General features: G+C 52.0%; 1 protein-coding gene across 1 annotated transcript; it reads left to right on the forward strand.

Moving 5' to 3' along the window:
* Window positions 1-11,258: 11,258 nt before the first annotated feature.
* Window positions 11,259-16,786, forward strand: LRP10 (LDL receptor related protein 10). Its single transcript, XM_040227213.1, has 7 exons — window positions 11,259-11,864; window positions 12,265-12,309; window positions 12,824-12,959; window positions 13,784-13,974; window positions 14,090-15,107; window positions 15,440-15,569; window positions 15,667-16,786. Exons 1-7 carry the CDS (start codon window positions 11,834-11,836, stop codon window positions 16,252-16,254), a joined length of 2,139 nt encoding a protein of 712 aa, XP_040083147.1. The 5' UTR covers window positions 11,259-11,833; the 3' UTR covers window positions 16,255-16,786.
* The last annotated feature ends 445 nt before the right edge of the window (window positions 16,787-17,231 follow it).

Genomic DNA, 17,231 nt, shown 5'->3' on the forward strand with positions numbered 1-17,231 from the left:
AGGGAGAGTTGCAGGGTGGAGGCCACCAGTCCCGTGCTTCTGACGTGCCTTGGGTCTGAGGGATCCAGCCCAGTGAGGCAGCTGGGGGACCCCACCCGGCCCCAGCTGAGTGAACCATCAGGTCAGGCTGGGTGAGGGGAGACCAGAGGCCCCGTGGCTCCCGAGAGACCTGCAAACTGCATTCACTGGCCCTACCCTGCTTTGTCCATTGGGCCTGACCCAGTTTCTATGGTTCCAAGTTCCTTTATTCGAAAGCAGCACATGTGAGTTAGAGCAGCCAGGAGGGAGCCAAGGGGAATCTGCAAGGAGGTTTGGGCAAAACCCAGGGAAGCGGGCTCTCGGGAGACTGGACTGGGGGCAAACACAGAACACAGGCTATGCTCTGCCCACCACAGCACCCCACACGTTTCCAGGGGGAGCCACGGACACCCTTGGCATCGCCTCCCTCCTGGGGGTTCCTGCCACCATCTGGGCCTATGCCTCCAAGGCTGCCAGCCAGGCGCTGGGTCCATGGGATGGAAAAGAGAGGGGAAGCCCTAAGCGGAGCTGAGCTCTCTAGAGGAGAGGGGACTGAGCACAGTGACCCCCACACACAATCTGGCAGCTGTGCTGGTCCTTCCCCGTCCTTCCCCCTCAGCCCCCATCTCCCCACAGTCTGACGGACTTCCCAGTCCTCTCTTTACTCTGTACCCCCACTTCCTTTTCCAGCTAAAGGGAGGTGGTGGGAAACCAATACCTGCTGAGGTCCTCACACAACACTCAAGGACACAGGCACTGACATTGCCCCCATTTTACAGATGTGGAAACTGAGGCCCAGGTAAGATTTGCTCAAGCTCCCAGCTTGGTAGTCCAAAATTAAAACCCAGTCCTGTCTGACTTTTTTTCCTATACAAGCAGATTCTGACCATGTCTCTTTGGGGTCCCCTCCAGTGTGAACCCCCACGTAGCTGGGCGTGGGCAGGGCAGCGTGTGTTCTGTGGACTCTGTCAGCATATGTGTGCTTGCCTGCTGTGCTATGTCACAGGAGCACAGGAGAGAAGGGCCGTTCCAAGGAATCTGCTTGGCCAGGAGTCATCGTCCTTCCTAGGGGCAAGAACAGGTATTCTGATGGAACGGAAGAGGCACAGCACTGAGAAGCCAGAGGAACTGAATGGGACAAAGGCAGCAGCTAGGGGAGGGATGAGTGTGTGTACTAAGTCACTTCAGTCGTGTCTGACTCACTGTGACCCCATGAACTGCAGCCCTCCTCGGTCCATGGGATTCTCTATGTAAGAATACTGGAGCAGGTTGCCATTTCCTCCTCCAGGGGATCTTTCTGACCCAGAGGTAGATGGAACCCACATTTCCCGAAGCTCCTGTGCTGCAGGTGGGGGAGGGATGAGGGTGGCCAGAGTCTGAGGCCGGGGCCCAGGGGGAGGAGGAGGCCTTCAGGGTGGCTCCCACACCCTGAGGCTCCAGGGAAGCCCCAGGTGAGGCTGGTCCATTGTCCCGTGGTCCCCAACCCCCATCTAACCCACCCCCCAAATCTCTGCTCGCCTCCCTCAAACAGTCTTGGGAGACTGGGGAGACCCAGAGGCAGCCTTCTTAGAGGAGGCTGAGCAGCCAGGGCTTGGAAAGGAGGCGGGCCTGACTGGCCAGAAGCCACCTTCCAAATGAGCTCACACACATATTTTCCACCCTGGCCCAGGGCCGTGGCTGGGTGCCTTCCAGGCCAGCCTTCCCCAGCCAGGCTCAGCCCCCTCTGTCCTCCTCTATCCCTCACCAGACCTGGACCCTGCGGTTCCACAACAGGACTGGGCACCCCAGGCCCGGGGCTGTCACCACACCCCAAGGGACCAGATTTTCTGCCTCGGGACTAAGGCCAGGTCTCCCCAGGTTCCCTAACTCCAACGAGACTTTGTGGCTTAGGGAGGAAAAACCAGTTTCCTGTGCCCAAAGACTTACACCTGGATAGCGAGGGGCCGTAGAGGGGAAAGAAGAGGTGACCACACTGTAGTGACTTGAGGGAAGCACTTCCGTAGCCTGAAGTAGCTCACTGAGTCAGGGACCGGGCCAAGTCTGGAAGCTGCCTCACCACGGATCACTTCCTGCTCCCTCACTTGATTTCCCGCTAGGGCCACTTCCCTGCTCTGGGGCAGGATGGGGTCTGGGCAGCGCAAGGCCAGGCTGACCACAAAGCAGGGGAAAGACGGGGGCCTCGGAAGGGCCCAGCAGATTCACACACACGCGACAGGCTCCAGCTCATTTCAATCCAGCCTGTGGTCAAAGACGTCATCCTGCACCCAGCTTCCAGAGACATGTAGCCCCAGGCCAGCAAGCAAGATCAGGCCAGCAAGCAAGATCAATGCCTCAAAACACTCTCCTCGGCCGCTCAGTGCCTGGCTCTGTGCTAGGAGCGTGGCTGCCCTGACCCAATACCCTGGGTCCCACAATATCTTCCTGAGGTTCCATGAGTTTGTATATTCAGACACAGCAGACATGTCATCCCATTTTGGATTCCAAGAATCCGGGCACTGCGGGGAGGTCATACAGCCAGCCATTGCCCTTTCTGTGGAGGAATGACCAAGATTCGTTAACACAGCTGATCCCATCACAGCCACCGGACAAACATTCTGTTCTCACTTCCTTACAAAAGAGTAGGATGATGCTAGGTACACAAGAGCCCCTCTTAATAAAAGTTTGCTGACTTAAATTGCCAGTGAGAGCTGTGATGTACATACATAAACAGCTGTAGTTACGGACTTCCCTGGTGGTCCCAAGGCTAAGACTACGTGCTCCCAGTACAGGGGGCCAAAGTTTGATCCCTGGTCAGTGAACCATATCCCGCATGCCACAACTAAAGATCCCATGTGCCGAAACGAAGATCCAGCACAGTCAAATAAATAAATATTGTATATGTATGGCTAAGTCCCTTTGCTGTGCCCGCTATACCCCAGTACAAAATGGCTTACCAGGGCAAACAATCTGCCTGCAATGCAGGAGACCCAGGTTTGATCCCTGAGTCAGGAAGATTCCCTGGAGAAGGGAATGACAACCCACTTCAGCATTCTTGCCTGGAGGATTCTATGGACAGAGGAGCCTGATGGGCCACAGTCCATGGGGTTGCAGAGTCAGACAAGACTGAGCAACTAACATGCACATGCAATAAAAAATAAAAAGTTTCCAATAAATAAATATTTTTAAAAAACAGCTGTAGTTGTGAATACATAAGTATTCTATACACGTGCAAGAAGTATGTGACATAGTAAATATATAGGTTAAAAAACCTATATGAGCTATATGCACTTAAGTTTATTACATTTTTAGAAATTTTACTGTATATTTCACCTCAATCTTTAAAAGGTTCAAAAAAGAAAGAAACTGTATTGAGGGAAGAGATTCATAACTCCGGAACAGCTGCTCTGTCCCTATAGACCTCCTCATGTGCCAATCGTACCGACTGCTATGCTTAGTCACTCAGTCCTGTCCGACTCTGTGCAACCCATAAACTGTGGCCGGCCAGGCTCCTCTGTCCATAGGGATTCTCCAGGCAAGAATACTGGAGTGGGTTGCCATGCCCTCCTCCAGGGGATCTTCCCAACCCAGGGATCGAACCTAGGCAGATTCTTTACCATCTGAGCCACCAGGGAAGCCCTAACCCCACAGCCTGCCCTTAATCGGAGGATGATTGGTATTGGGTTGTGTCAGCCCAGCTCTTATGGAAATACCAGTCCTCAAGGCTGCACACTCAGAACAGCCTGCACCAGGGCCCTGTAGCTCCGGCAGGAAGGTCTCTCTTCCTTTCATCCCTCTAAGCTTCATCCCAGGTGTCCTCAGAGTCTCTTCTCCACTCTCCTGGCCTGTGCTCCAGAAGTGCTCCCAACTACCTCACGCCTGCACAAAACTGCCCATAAATTCTGGAGGGAGGAAAGCTGGAGAAGGGGACCAGAGGATCCCACCCCATCCTCTCAGGTTGGGAGCCGCCGAAACTGCAGCAGAGACCAGCTGGGCAAGGTTTGCAGGGTGGTAGCGCCCCCTCGTGCCAGGTGTTGGCACTGCAAACCAAGCCCGAAGAACTGAGAGGCGGAGGCAAAGCCTGCCACGCTCAGGGCCAAGGATACCGCCGGCCTGTCCCTTCCCACTTCGCACCTTCCACATTTCCACCCAGGCCACCTGTACTTAAACGGGTGGGACTATGGGCGCGACAGGATGACAAGCCTTAGTCTTCCAGCTGCAGAGAGGGAAAAGTCAAGAGTTTCCGTCGTCTGCCCCTTTATGGGGGTTGGTGAACAGCCCTGGAATGACTCCAGGAAGGAAGAGGGGAGGGGTGGGGTTGCAGGAGAGGAGTTCTGATAGAGGAAGTAAAGGGGGCCCTGGAGTCCCGGCCTCTGAGTTGCCACACTGCCCTCCTGTGGACGCCTCAGGCACTGACCTCTCCAGGATGCCTGAACCCTGGGCTCTGCAGGTTAGCGGCAGGCGGAGCTGCACTCCTGGATCTCAGGATGCTAGGGCAGAACCGCCCCTGGCCAAGGCAAGCAGGCCTCTGCGACTCCTGTAAGAGTGGGGCATTCCTGTGCTACTTCTCTGAGGCTTTTAGAGGTCATGCCCAAGCCTTCTAGGGGGGTTTCTGACCTGCACCCATCCTTCCAAAGTCATCCACACTCTGGGGCCAGGAGACTCCTTTACTCCCTGTCTTACATTGATAAAAGTCTTAAATTTTGTAGTTCAAAAAAAATGCCTGGAGGTATATTGTGAATATCACTCTATTCTTGTCTGTTTATGCTAAAAATTTTCATTTGTTAAATAAGCATTTAAAATACACCAAATATTTTCAAAACAATCTCAGTTTTTAAATTTTTTAATATGCCAAAGGCCCTCTAAATGGACATGATTGAGGTTTCTCTCAAACCTCCAAGGGGTGTCCCCAACACTGCATCTCATTCTTTCCAAAGCACAAGGAAACTTGCTCTTGACACCATATGGTAGAGTCTTTAATCCCTACTCCCTTCCAACACAGAGGTTTCCCCATCTTGAAAAGCTCTCCTGGATTCTGCTGCGGTCTTGAATGATTTTTTTCATTTTCCCCTTTTCTCTGAAGCCAAAGTTTTCCAAAAGCTATCTGCATTCCTTCCCCAGTCATTTCTTTCTTTCTTTCGTTAAGTTTTTGGCTGTGTGGTATGTGACATCTTAGTGGCTCGTGAGACCTTAGTCCCCCGAACCGGGATTGAACCTACACCCCCTGCATTGGAAGCATTGAGTCTTAACCACTGAACCACCAGGGAAGTCCCCCTTGTCATTTCTTTTTAATCCAAACTCTACGTCTGCATCCCAATCAGGAATATACTGAAACTTCTCCCAAAAAGGCCCTCATGATGACCCCTTTCTTCTAACTCCAGGCCTATTCTGCTTTTATTTTCTTTGGCCTTGTATCAACATTTAACATGACTTGCTTCAAGAAGCTCCTATGCCCCTGTCTTCTGAGAAGTTCTGCCATCCCATAGTCCATGAATCACAGGACTATGAAAGCCCGGGACTTGTGTCCCTCTGCCTCAACCCTACCTGCACCCTCAGCTTCTGTACCTTGCTCAGGGACTGTCTTTATTTGTTCTGTTAATTCCAGTTTCTGCCCTTCAGACTGTACAGAATAAACAAATTCTTGTTCCACACTACAGCTCTTCAAATATTTGGGTGTAGTTTCCATATATACAAACGCTCACTGAAGTTAAGCTTTTTATAGGTGAAGAGCCTTTCTCGTCCCATAAACAGCTTTCACATGAAGTAGCTTCATCACCAGTCAGTCTTTAAAAGCGTCGCTTCATAGAGAAGTGGCACCACACAGCAGTTAGCACAAGGACTTTGGAGTTACATAATCCGGGTTAGGATCCAACCTTTATGACTTATTGGTCAGCACGTTATATATCTTCCCTGAGTGTCAATTTCCTCATCTTTTAAATGGGGTTAATAACTCAAAAGGGAGTTGAGTGAATTAAAAGACATAATCTATATGATGCCTATGATTGGCAGTCATGACTCACTCATTCATTCATTCATTCAACAGACATTTATTGAGTAATTTGTTTTACGCCAGACATTGCTTTTGGCACTGGGGATTCACCAGTAAATGAATAGGCCCTTGCCCCCTATGGAAGTTACTTCTTTTTTTTTTTTTTTTTAAGAATTCTTTCTTTTTATTTTTTTTTATTATTATTTTTTTTTTTGAATTCTTTCTTTTTAAAACATATTTATTTGGTTGTATCCAGGATTTTTGTGGTGTCATGAAGGAGTTTTCATTTTGGCACATGGAGGATTCTCTAGTTGTGGCACGGGCTTAATTGCTTTGTGGCACACGGGATCTTAGCTCCCTAACCAAGGACCAAACCTGTGTCCCCTGCATTGCAAAGCAGATTCTTAACCACTGGACTGCCAGGGAAGTCTCCCCTATGGAACTTATATTCTTGTGAGTGCGCAGGGAACAAACATGATAAATGAGTAAAATATAGTATGTTAGATAATGATAAGAATTTTCCAAATTTTTAAGTTCTGAATCCTATTTGATAAACAACTGCACCTTTAAATCATTTTTGTCTTTTACTATAAGCATCTAGATAGCATATTCAAAAGCAGAGACATTACTTTGCTGACTAAGGTCCGTCTAGTCAAGGATATGGTTTTTTCTGTGGTCATGTATGGATGTGAGAGTTGGACTGTGAAGAAGGCTGAGCGCCGAAGAATTGATGCTTTTGAACTGTGGTGTTGGAGGAGACTCTTGAGAGTCCCTTGGACTGCAAGGAGATCCAACCAATCCATTCTGAAGGAGATCAGCCCTGGGATTTCTTTGGAAGGAATGATGCTAAAGCTGAAACTCCATTACTTTGGCCACCTCATGCAAAGAGTTGACTCATTGTAAAAGACTTTGATGCTGGGAGGGATTAGGGGCAGGAGGAGAAAGGGACAACCGAGGATGAGATGGTTGGATGGCATCACGGACTCGATGGACGCGAGTCTGAGTGAACTCCGGGAGTTGGTGATGGACAAGGAGGCCTGGCGTGCTGCGATTCATGGGGTCACAAAGAGTCGGACACGACTGAGTGACTGAACTAAACTGAACTGAACTGATAAGCATCCAAGAGAAACCAGGATGTTTCTTCAACACTTTGCTTAGAAATTTCTTCAGCCAAATATCTAATTTCATTCCTTACAAGTTCTAGTAATACCTTTCACCAAACACTAGGACACAGCACAATTCAACCAAGCTCTCTGCCTGTTTGTAAAAGATTGTCTTTCCTCCGGTTTCCAACATGTGTTCCTAATCTCCATCTGAGACCCATCAGAACAACCTTTAACATCCATATTTCCACCAACATCCTGTTCACTTAGGTATTCTCTGAGGGATTGAGGCTCTCTCAATAGCTTTTCTTTTCTGAGCCCTCCTAAGAATCACCTTTAACAGTCCATTTATGGCAATATAGGCTTTCTGTAGCATGCACCTCCAGTCTTCCATTCTCTGCCCATCACTCACTTCTAAAGCTGCTTCCACATTCGTATGAACTTGTTACAGCAGCATCCCAGCTTTGTAGTACCAACTTTTGGTCTTAGGCCACTATCAGAAAATACAACCAACTGAGTAGCTTATAAATAACAGAAATTTATTGCTCACAGTTCTGGAGATTGAGAAGACCAGGATCAAGGTGCCAGCATAGTCCCCTTCTGGTGAGGGCTCTCTTCCTGGCTCACAGCCAGTGCTTTCTGGACATTCCGTCACAGCCAGAACTTCATCACATGATGGAAAGGGCTAATGATCTCTCTAGAGCCTTTCTTACCCACTCCAGTGTTCTTGCCTGGAGAATCCCGGGGACGGGGGAGCCTGGTGGGCTTCCATCTATGGGGTCGCACAGAGTCGGACACAACTGAAGTGACTTAGCAGCAGCAGAGCCTTTCTTACTAGTTCCACTCTGAGGGCTCCACCTTCAGAAGGAAGTATCCCCCAAAGCCCCACCCCTAATACTATCATCTTTCAGTTCAGTTCAGTTCAGTTCAGTAGCTCAGTCGTGTCTGACTCTTTGCAACCCCATGGACTGCAGCACGCTAGGCTTCCCTGTCCATCACCATCTCCCGGAGCTTGCTCAAACTCATGTTGAGTCGGTGATGCTATCCAACCATCTCATCCTCTGTCGTCCCCTTCTCCTCCTTCTTCAATCTTTCCCAGCATCAAGGTCTTTTCCAATGAGTCAATTCTTTGTATCAGGTGGCCAAAGTACTGGAGCTTCAGCTTCAGCATCAGTCCTTCCTATGAATATTCAGGACTGATTTCCTTTAGGATTGACTGGTTTGATCTCCAAGATGTCCACTAAGATCTTTGGAGGGTAGGAAACCAACATATGAATGGGGGGGGGACACAAACATTCAGACCTGAGCATCTTGGCTGCTGCACATGCTAGTAGTTTGATCTTGAGCAAGTTATCTAATGACTTGCTTAGTTCATGAGTGTCTATTACTCAGTTTCCTCAATTATAAAATGAGGACAAAGATAATACCTACTTCCTGGAGATGTGGTGAAGATTAAATGAGGTGATATATGTGCAGTGATGAAAACAGTGCCAAGCATATGGTGAGTACTCTTTCAAAGTTAGATATTCTCATCTTGAAAACCAGAAATCTGCCCATTTTTCAGTACTTCACTATTTTTCACAATTTTTCAAAGTATCCCAAGAACATCTTCAAAGACCCATTTCTTTTTCTTTTTTGGTATTTTTTCTCATTTCTTAAATTAATTAATTTTAATTGGAGGCTAATTACTTTACAATATTGTAGTGGTTTTTGCCATACATTGACATGAATCAGCCATGGGTGTACCTGTGTTCCCCCATCCTGAACCCCTCTCCCACCTCCCTCCCGACAAAGATCCATTTCTAAATGTACGTGATGATCTATGGGGATTTATATGGGCCTGAACACTTCAACTCACTAAACAAATTAAAACTTAAACTCGTTATAAGTACCTAAGTTCTCTTTAATTTCTTCTCATCTTCTTTTGACTCAAATTCACTCTTAAATATTAATCCTCATGGCTAGCACAGGGCCTTGCACTTTGAAGGCACTCTAATAAATATTTACAGTGAAAGTTTGTTCTAACTTGGTGCCATTTCTTTCTGATGATGATGACTGCTCCCAACAGCCTAGATCTTGATTTTTTTTTCCAACTCTTAGTTTATTCAGTATCGCAGACCATGGTCTCTTTTCCTCCTCTTGCCCCTTAAAACACTACCCATCTCACCATCACTTTTCCTATTTCACTTCTAAATTAACTTCTAAACTCCCCATAGGTATACCTCCATGGGTACTTACCATGGCTGTCTGACTTTAAATTTATGTGTCTGACCTCTCTTTTTTCAACTAGACTGTAAGCTCCCTGACATTAAAGTGAAGTCTTACAAGTTCTAGGCATCTGCCAAGTACCCAGCATAGAGAACATAGCCAGCATTTAACTAAAATTTCCATGATCACTTTCAGAAGTTAAATATTTTTAATTTCCCCAGCCTCCTTGCCCTGCTTCTATCTGTTCAACACCATCCTCCCACATTTAGGGTTCAATTTCACCTATCATAATCCCAAGGGTTGCAGTAGGGAGCATAGAGAGACCAAGGAACCAAGTTCATTGGCATGGGACCAAGATCCAAGTGGAAGAAGGGCCTTTTTATGGCCAAGTTTATGGCTTCAGGCCCTGCTGAGGTCTCAGTTTTGAATACATCAAAACTGATAACAACAACAAATGTTACAAACAGAAAACTGTTTGTACCATTTGTAGAGAGGTTCTGAATGTACACTAGGTTCAAACCCTTGTCTCAGCATTTACTAGATCCATGGTCTTGGGCAATACTAAACCTGTCTGTGCCAGAGATTCCTTACGTGTAACATGGGAATAACAATAAGTACCTCACAAGACTATGCATATGTTCTAAGTTGCCTCAGTCGTGTCAGACTCTGTGCGACTCTATGAACCACAGCCCACCAGGTTCCTCTGTCCAAGGGATTCTCCAGGAAAGAATACTGGAGTGGGTTGTCATGCCCTCCTCCAGGCAACCTTCCCAACCTAGGGATTGAATCCACATCTCTTATGGCTCCTGAACTGGAAGGAGGGTTTTTTGTTTTTTTTTTTTTTTACCACTGTGGCCACCTGGATTAAAAGAGGAAATCTTGAAAAGTGCTTAGATCTGTGCTGAAATGTACAAAAAAAGCTCAAAAACTACCTGCTATTCTTATTGTTTACTATTATTACCTGTAAGTGCCACAGGAAATCAGCAATCCCAAGCCCACATAAATTAGAAATATCTCTTGTGACTAATAATAATTGCTAGCAGGTATGAAGCACTTCCTAGATATCCATTACCTCCCTAAATGTTGACAATAGCCTTAAAAGGGAATTGTACATTATTAACCGCATTTTGCGGAGAAGGCAATGGCACCCCACTCCAGTGCTCTTGCCTGGAAAATCCCATGGATGGAGGAGCCTGGAAGGCTGCAGCCCATTGGGTCGCTAACAGTCGGACACGACTGAGAGACTTCACTTTCACTTTTCACTCTCATACATTGGAGAAGGAAATGACAACCCACTCCAGTGTTCTTGCCTGGAGAATCCCAGGGATGGGGGAGCCTGGTGGGCTGCCGTCTCTGGGGTCGCACAGAGTCGGACATGACTGAAGCGACTTAGCAGCAGCAGCAGCAACCCCATTTTGAGAAGCACAGAGAAGTTAAACAATTTTCTCAAGGTCACAGAGACAGCAAGTAGAGAAGGCACCATTTATTCGTTTGTTGAATTTCTGTGTCTCAGCAGGCGAGAAGCATTGTGGGTACAAAGGTAAACAGTCTAGGCCCCAACCTACAGGAAGTTTCAGTTTCCACAGAAGGGGCGGGGCGGGGGCGGGGTCAGGAAAGAGTAAACAAATAGTTATAACACAGTGTGGTAATTGCTATAATAGAGGCTCACAAAAAAAAGTGCTACCGGATCCCAGACATTGGGACGAGAGAAGTACTGAGAGCTTAAGGATCCAAAGGAAAGACATGACAGTTACAGAATAAGCAGTGGTCCTCTGACAAACGTGTCCTGTAACTAACGTTACACGGAAAGGACTAAACAAAGCAGAGTTAAAAGTAGGGGTGAGCGCCTTAAAAGCCAGCGTGACAAGACTCGGTAGAACCGGAAAAGGGTTAAGACGGGCCGGTGGGCGGGGCGCGCGTTGATTGGCAGGGGTGTGGCCATGCTCGCCACCCGGCCCCTCCTCCGCCCGGGCTTCTCCAACCCTAGGGCCGGCGGGGGTACCGTCTGGGCAAGGGGCTGGGCGCTGGACCGAGTCGCCTGACCCCTCCCCCACTTCTCTGCCGCGTTCCGCGGGCTGGACGCGCTGGAGAAGTTGAGCAGCGCCCGGGCCGGCCCTGGGGGCTGACAGTCGGTAAAGTTTGGCCCAAAGAGGAAGTGGCCTCCAGCCCCGGCAGGTGGCGGCCAGGCCTGGACCTGAGCGCTCGCGGCCTGCGGGCGGGCTCTAGGCGAGGGCGCGCCCCAGCGTCAGGCTTCGAGCCGATTTCCGGGGCTTCGGGGACTGGTCTCGGAGAGAGCGCGGCGGCGGCCGGGGAAAACAACTCAGAAGTTGGCTAGAGGCACCGCCCCTGCACCCGGGCCGCTGCCGCCCCCCACCCGTCCCCAGCCCTGGCACCTAGAGCATCGGTCGGGGAGCCTGGGCCATGGAGCCCCCTCGGGGAGGCGGCACCGGGGAACCAGGACGCCCGGAGCGGCGCCGCCTCCCCACTGAATAAACGACGGAAGCTCCGGGACTGTTCCTGCGCCTCCGGACGGCTCACGATGCTGCCGGCCATCCTTCTCCTCTTCCTGGGTAAGAAACCGAAACAAGACTACTCGCCCAGCACCCCGCTCCCAGGGCTCTCACCGGGCCCATAGGGCTCTTGCTCCCTTCCTGCTACGCGGCTCCTCACCTGAACCTGCCCGCTCGTGCCCTCCACCCCCTGCCGCCGCCCCGGCACTGCCTGCCCAGCCCCGGGGAAATCTCCAGCCGTTCCCTCAGTCTCTCCCTGACTTCTGTAAATCACTGTACCCACCCCATAGGCCGTGCTGCCAGGCCTTCCTTCGAGGTCACACACCGCTGTCTTCCTCGGCTCCACCACCCCTTCCCGTAAACTACCCGGAAGCCGCAAATGGCTCTCCTTCCTCCTTGAGTTGCTCAGGTGAAGGAAACTCGGAAGCATGACTCTTGCCCTTTCTCGCTCTTCCTCTAGGAGGCACTGTGGCCCACCCAGATAGGATCGTTTTCCCGAATCCTGGTGAGTAGAGGATGCCCCAGGGGTCCCATGGCCTTGGTAGGTAATGAGAACTCAAGACTTTCTCTTCCTTGAATTCCTCTAGTACCTACCATAGTTTTAGAGTGGACGTCATCCACCCCTTTTTTTTAACAGATGGGGAAACTGAGACCCAGCGTAAGCCCTCAGCTGGTAGTTACGTACTTTTTTCTTTTCCCCCAAATATCCATCCTTGATCTGCCTAGCCAAAATGTAGTCTCCCTGAGGATAGAAACTATTTCCTGTTCCTTCTGGCCCAGTGGCTGGCACAAAGCAGACCTCATGTTGTTTGTGGTGTTGATATGTAAAGTGGAATTATGATGAGGGAGAGGAGGAGGAGGCTGCCTGAAGACTATGCCTGTAGTGTGTGTGTGGCTGGGGCGGGGGAGTGTCTGTGCTCCTTCCGAAGAGCCCAAGCCCTCGAAGACCTCAAGCCTGGGCGGGGGTGTGATAGGAAGGGGCTCTCGACTGATGCCCCTACATTCCTCTCTTTCTCTAGCCTGTGAGGACCCACCAGCGGTGCTCTTGGAAGTGCAAGGCACCTTACAGAGGCCTGTGGGCCGGGACAGCCGCAGCTCCCCTGCCAACTGTACCTGGCTCATCCTGGGCAGGAAGGAGCAGACGGTAACGGTCAGGTGAGTGCAGGCACAACCCTATACCTTTCCCCCACTCCCCCTCCTCTACCAGGGAGAAGCCTCTGGGGAGCACTTCTCCATGGAGCTTCCATCCTGTCAACGGGAAAGAGGAGAGTTAGATTTGGCGTCATCTGCCCTAAAAGCCTGGCTTGTTTGGGGCCAGACACAATTGCAGGTGGACTGAAGTGGACATCTAGCTTGGGTCCTGTCATCTCTGAAGCACAACAGTCACTCCAGAACCTTCCTCAGCCTCCTCAGATCTTTTAAACATTCCAGGTCTCCCTGGGCTCCTCCAACCTTGGGCTGTGGGGTTGGGGCCCATGTTAAGTACCTGGCTGTTTGCTTCACACAGGTCACTTCCCATGAATTTACCCAGAAAAGGATAGGTGAAAAGAGAGGCCGTCTGGGGAGAGCTTGTTGGAGCAGAGGGATCAGAATGCTACAGTGATCTCAGGTCTCACCACTGGGCACTGGGAGGGGATGGTGAGTTCTGGTTAAGCTTACGATAGTTGCCAGTACCATACTTGGGTGACAGTGCTGCAACAACAGGAAAGCAATCAGTTTAACTCAGTCCAGAACACAAGGCAGTTTTTCCAAGACGCTCTAAGATGTACTCATGGTCTCAGGTACCACGGGCCTCTGTTAGGGCTGTTGCCTTGATTACAAAGGAATTTGGCTAACTCCATTTTCATCTGACCGTTTGGATTGTGGATAAGCAGGTGTTTGTGCTGCTTGGGGAAGAAGAGGCTTGACAACTGTTGGGGGAGGAAGAACCCAGCAGCGGTCAGGAATATCTTACGTCCTGGTCTCCTTCACCCCTGTAGGTTCCAAAAACTGCATCTGGCCTGTGGCTCAGAGCGCTTAACCCTGCGCTCCCCCATCCAGCCGCAGATCTCCCTGTGTGAGGCACCTGCCAGCCCTCTGCAACTGCCTGGAGGCAACGTCACCATCACCTACAGCTATGTTGGGGCCAGAGCTCCCATGGGCCAGGGCTTCCTGCTCTCTTACAGCCAAGGTGGGCTGGACAGGGCTCTTGTAGCTCTTAGAACAGGCAATGGAAGCCCCTGGGAGGAGGGGAGGATCCTGCCCGCCCCAGTGCTTCACAGCCCCTCTCCGTGGTGCCTCTACAGATTGGCTGATGTGCCTGCAGGAGGAGTTCCAGTGCCTGAACCACCGCTGCGTGCCCCTGTTCCAGCGCTGTGACGGGGTTGACGCCTGTGGCGACGGCTCTGATGAGGCAGGTTGCAGCTCAGACCCATTCCCTGACTTGGACCTAGCCCCTGTCTTCACCCCACCCTGCAATCACACCTTAGAAGACTTCTATGGGGTCTTCTCTTCCCTCGGATATTCACACCTGGCCTCAGTCTCCCAGCCCCAGTCTTGCCGCTGGCTGCTGGACCCACGCGATGGCCGGCGCCTGGCAGTGCGCTTCACGGCCCTGGATCTAGGCTATGAGGATGCAGTGCGTGTATATGACGGCACGGGGCCCCTCGAGACCCTCCGGCTGCTGCGAAGCCTCACCCACTTCAGTAATGGCAAGGCTGTCACTGTGGAGACACTGTCTGGCCAGGCCACAGTGGACTACCGCACAGTCCCTTGGAGCACTGGTCGGGGCTTCAATGCCACCTACCACGTGCGGGGCTACTGCTTGCCTTGGGACCGACCGTGCGGCTTAAGCTCTGGCTTGGGGGCTAGCGAAGGCCTCGGCGAGCGCTGCTACAGCGAGGCACAGCGCTGTGACGGCTCATGGGACTGTGCGGATGGCACGGACGAGGAGAACTGCCCCAGCTGCCCACCTGGACACTACCCCTGTGGGGCCGCCGGCACCCCTGGGGCCACAGCCTGCTACCTGCCCGCTGACCGCTGTAACTACCAGACCTTCTGTGCCGATGGAGCAGACGAGAGACGCTGTCGCCACTGCCAGCCGGGCAACTTCCGGTGCCGGGATGAGAAGTGCGTGTATGAGACGTGGGTGTGCGACGGGCAGCCAGACTGTGCTGATGGCAGTGACGAGTGGGACTGCTCCTACGCCCTGCCCCGCAAGGTCATTACTGCCGCCGTCATTGGCAGCCTCGTGTGTGGCTTGCTGCTGGTCATCGCCCTGGGCTGCACCTGCAAGCTCTATGCCATTCGCACCCAGGAGTACAGGTCAGTGGGAGTGCAGCTGGCGGTAGAGGAGTGGGCCCTGAGGGCGGGGCAGGGCCCGTGTGGCCACGGGAGGCCTGAGGGTATGCACATGGGGGACAGGCTCTGTGGCCACCTGCTGGCTGCACTCCTGGGGCTGTCTCACTTGGGGGCAGGTGTGCTCCCCTGAGGGAGGGACAGATCTAGATCTTGAAAGCCACCTCAAGGAAGGAAGGAGAGCCAGGGCATAATGCCAGGTATCCTGGCCTGGGTGTGGAGTAAAGAGGCCTGTCTGGGCTGGGACAGGCAGCTCTGGTCACCGGCACCTGTGACTGAGCAGCCCTCATGCCTTCCAGCATCTTCGCCCCCCTCTCCCGGATGGAGGCCGAGATTGTGCAGCAGCAGGCACCTCCCTCCTACGGGCAGCTCATTGCCCAGGGCGCCATCCCCCCTGTAGAGGACTTCCCTACAGAGAACCCTAATGATGTAAGTCACCCTCCCCAACCAGACCACCTGCCACTCCAGCCCCCTGTGGCTGTCCCCACCCCTTCCGACTCTGGCGTCTTTTCTCCTCTCCTTGCAGAACTCTGTTCTGGGCAATCTGCGTTCTCTGCTACAGATCCTGCGCCAGGACATGACTCCAGGGAGCACCTCTGGCGCCCGCCGCCGCCAGCGGGGCCGCTCTATGCGCCGCCTGGTGCGCCGTCTTCGCCGCTGGGGCTTGCTTCCCCGAACCAACCCCCCAGCCCGGACCCCTGAAACCAGATCCCAGGTCACACCATCTGCTGCTCCTCCTGAGACCTTAGATGGCAGCACAGGTCCAGCCCATGAGGGCGGGGCAGTGGGTGGGCAGGATGGGGAACAGGCACCTCCGCTGCCTGTCAAGGCTCCACTGCCACCTTCCAGCACATCCCCAGCCTTCCCTACTGTCCCTGAAGCCCCAGGGCCACTGCCTGCGGTGCCCTTGGAGCCATCACTGCTGTCTGGAGTGGTACAGGCCCTGCGAGGCCGCCTCCTGCCCAGCCTGCGGCCCCCTGGACCAACCCGGGCGCCACCTGGGCCCCATACAACAGTCCTGTCCCCAGAGGATGAGGACGATGTGCTGCTGGTGCCACTGGCTGAACCTGGGGTCTGGCTGGTCGAAGCGGAGGATGAGCCACTGCTGGCCTGAGGTGACCCGGCTCCCTTGGGCGCTCTGTTCACAGAGACAGCAACCCTATAGAGGGCTCAGCTTTCCATCCACTGCTACCCTCCCTGTCCCTCAGTCTGAGGGGACTTGATGGGCCTCCCGTTGATCCCAGGTAGCTTCTATCAAGTTAGGTGTCCCTCAGACAGGGAGAGGGCCCTCACAGAGCCCCCTCTCCACATGGCCAGAGGCCACAGTCCACCACCACCCTCTCCCCACACTGCCACCAGTTAGTGGCTGTTTTTAAAAAGTAAAGTTCTTAAAGGGTCATGGGCCTGGACACTCCATCCTTGCCAAACCCACCCAAAAGTGGCCTTAAGCACCAGAATGCCAACTGGCTGGAGATCTCCAGCCCCCAAGGGAGGATTTGGGCAGGGCCTGAGGTTTTGCCAACAGTGATCCCTCCTACAAGGCCTGGCTCATAAGAAGAGCACAACAAATGCTCCTGTCCCATAGCTAGGTTGTTGCCCAGGAAGCCAAGGTTGAAAATAAAGGAATCAGAAACTTCAAATTGTAAGTGAGCTGTGCTCCTGGGCCCCGCCTCTCTACCTAGCTCAGCTTATGCTCCCCTCACCTTGCTCCTCGCTATGAAGGCCTTTTCTCTGCCCTCACCTCCTGCCCTTTTCTTATTTATCTTCAGATCACCCATCCTTAGTTTTTATACCACTCAGAGGGTAAGAAAATTCTAGGAACCCCAAGAGTAAGCCTCTCCATCTCCACTTACTGCCAGGGGCCCATCTCTATAGTGCCTGACACCAGCAGTGAGCACCAAGCCTCCTTACTGCCAGGCTCTCAGAAGTCATAAGCCAGTGGGGCCCTGCAGCTGGGAAACTTCCCATTTTTGGAGGACTCTCAGAGCACTTATCACAGAAGCAGACTGTCCCCGGTGGAGCACTCTGCCCCCCATCCTCCACCCAACCAAGCATTTCAGTCTGTCCTAAGCAAGACAGATGAACTCTGAT

The sequence above is a fragment of the Oryx dammah genome, unplaced genomic scaffold (assembly GCF_014754425.2).
Source record: "Oryx dammah isolate SB20612 unplaced genomic scaffold, SCBI_Odam_1.1 HiC_scaffold_26, whole genome shotgun sequence".
NCBI classification, from domain to species: Eukaryota; Metazoa; Chordata; class Mammalia; order Artiodactyla; family Bovidae; genus Oryx; species Oryx dammah.

Bases quoted from the DNA above. Each gene is read 5' to 3' on its own strand.
- LRP10 (XM_040227213.1), top strand. From the start codon at position 11,834: ATGCTGCCGGCCATCCTTCTCCTCTTCCTGG. The intron at 12,310-12,823 runs GTGAGTAGAGGA...CTCTTTCTCTAG, and splicing joins GATCGTTTTCCCGAATCCTG to CCTGTGAGGACCCACCAGCG. The intron at 15,108-15,439 runs GTCAGTGGGAGT...CATGCCTTCCAG, and splicing joins ATTCGCACCCAGGAGTACAG to CATCTTCGCCCCCCTCTCCC.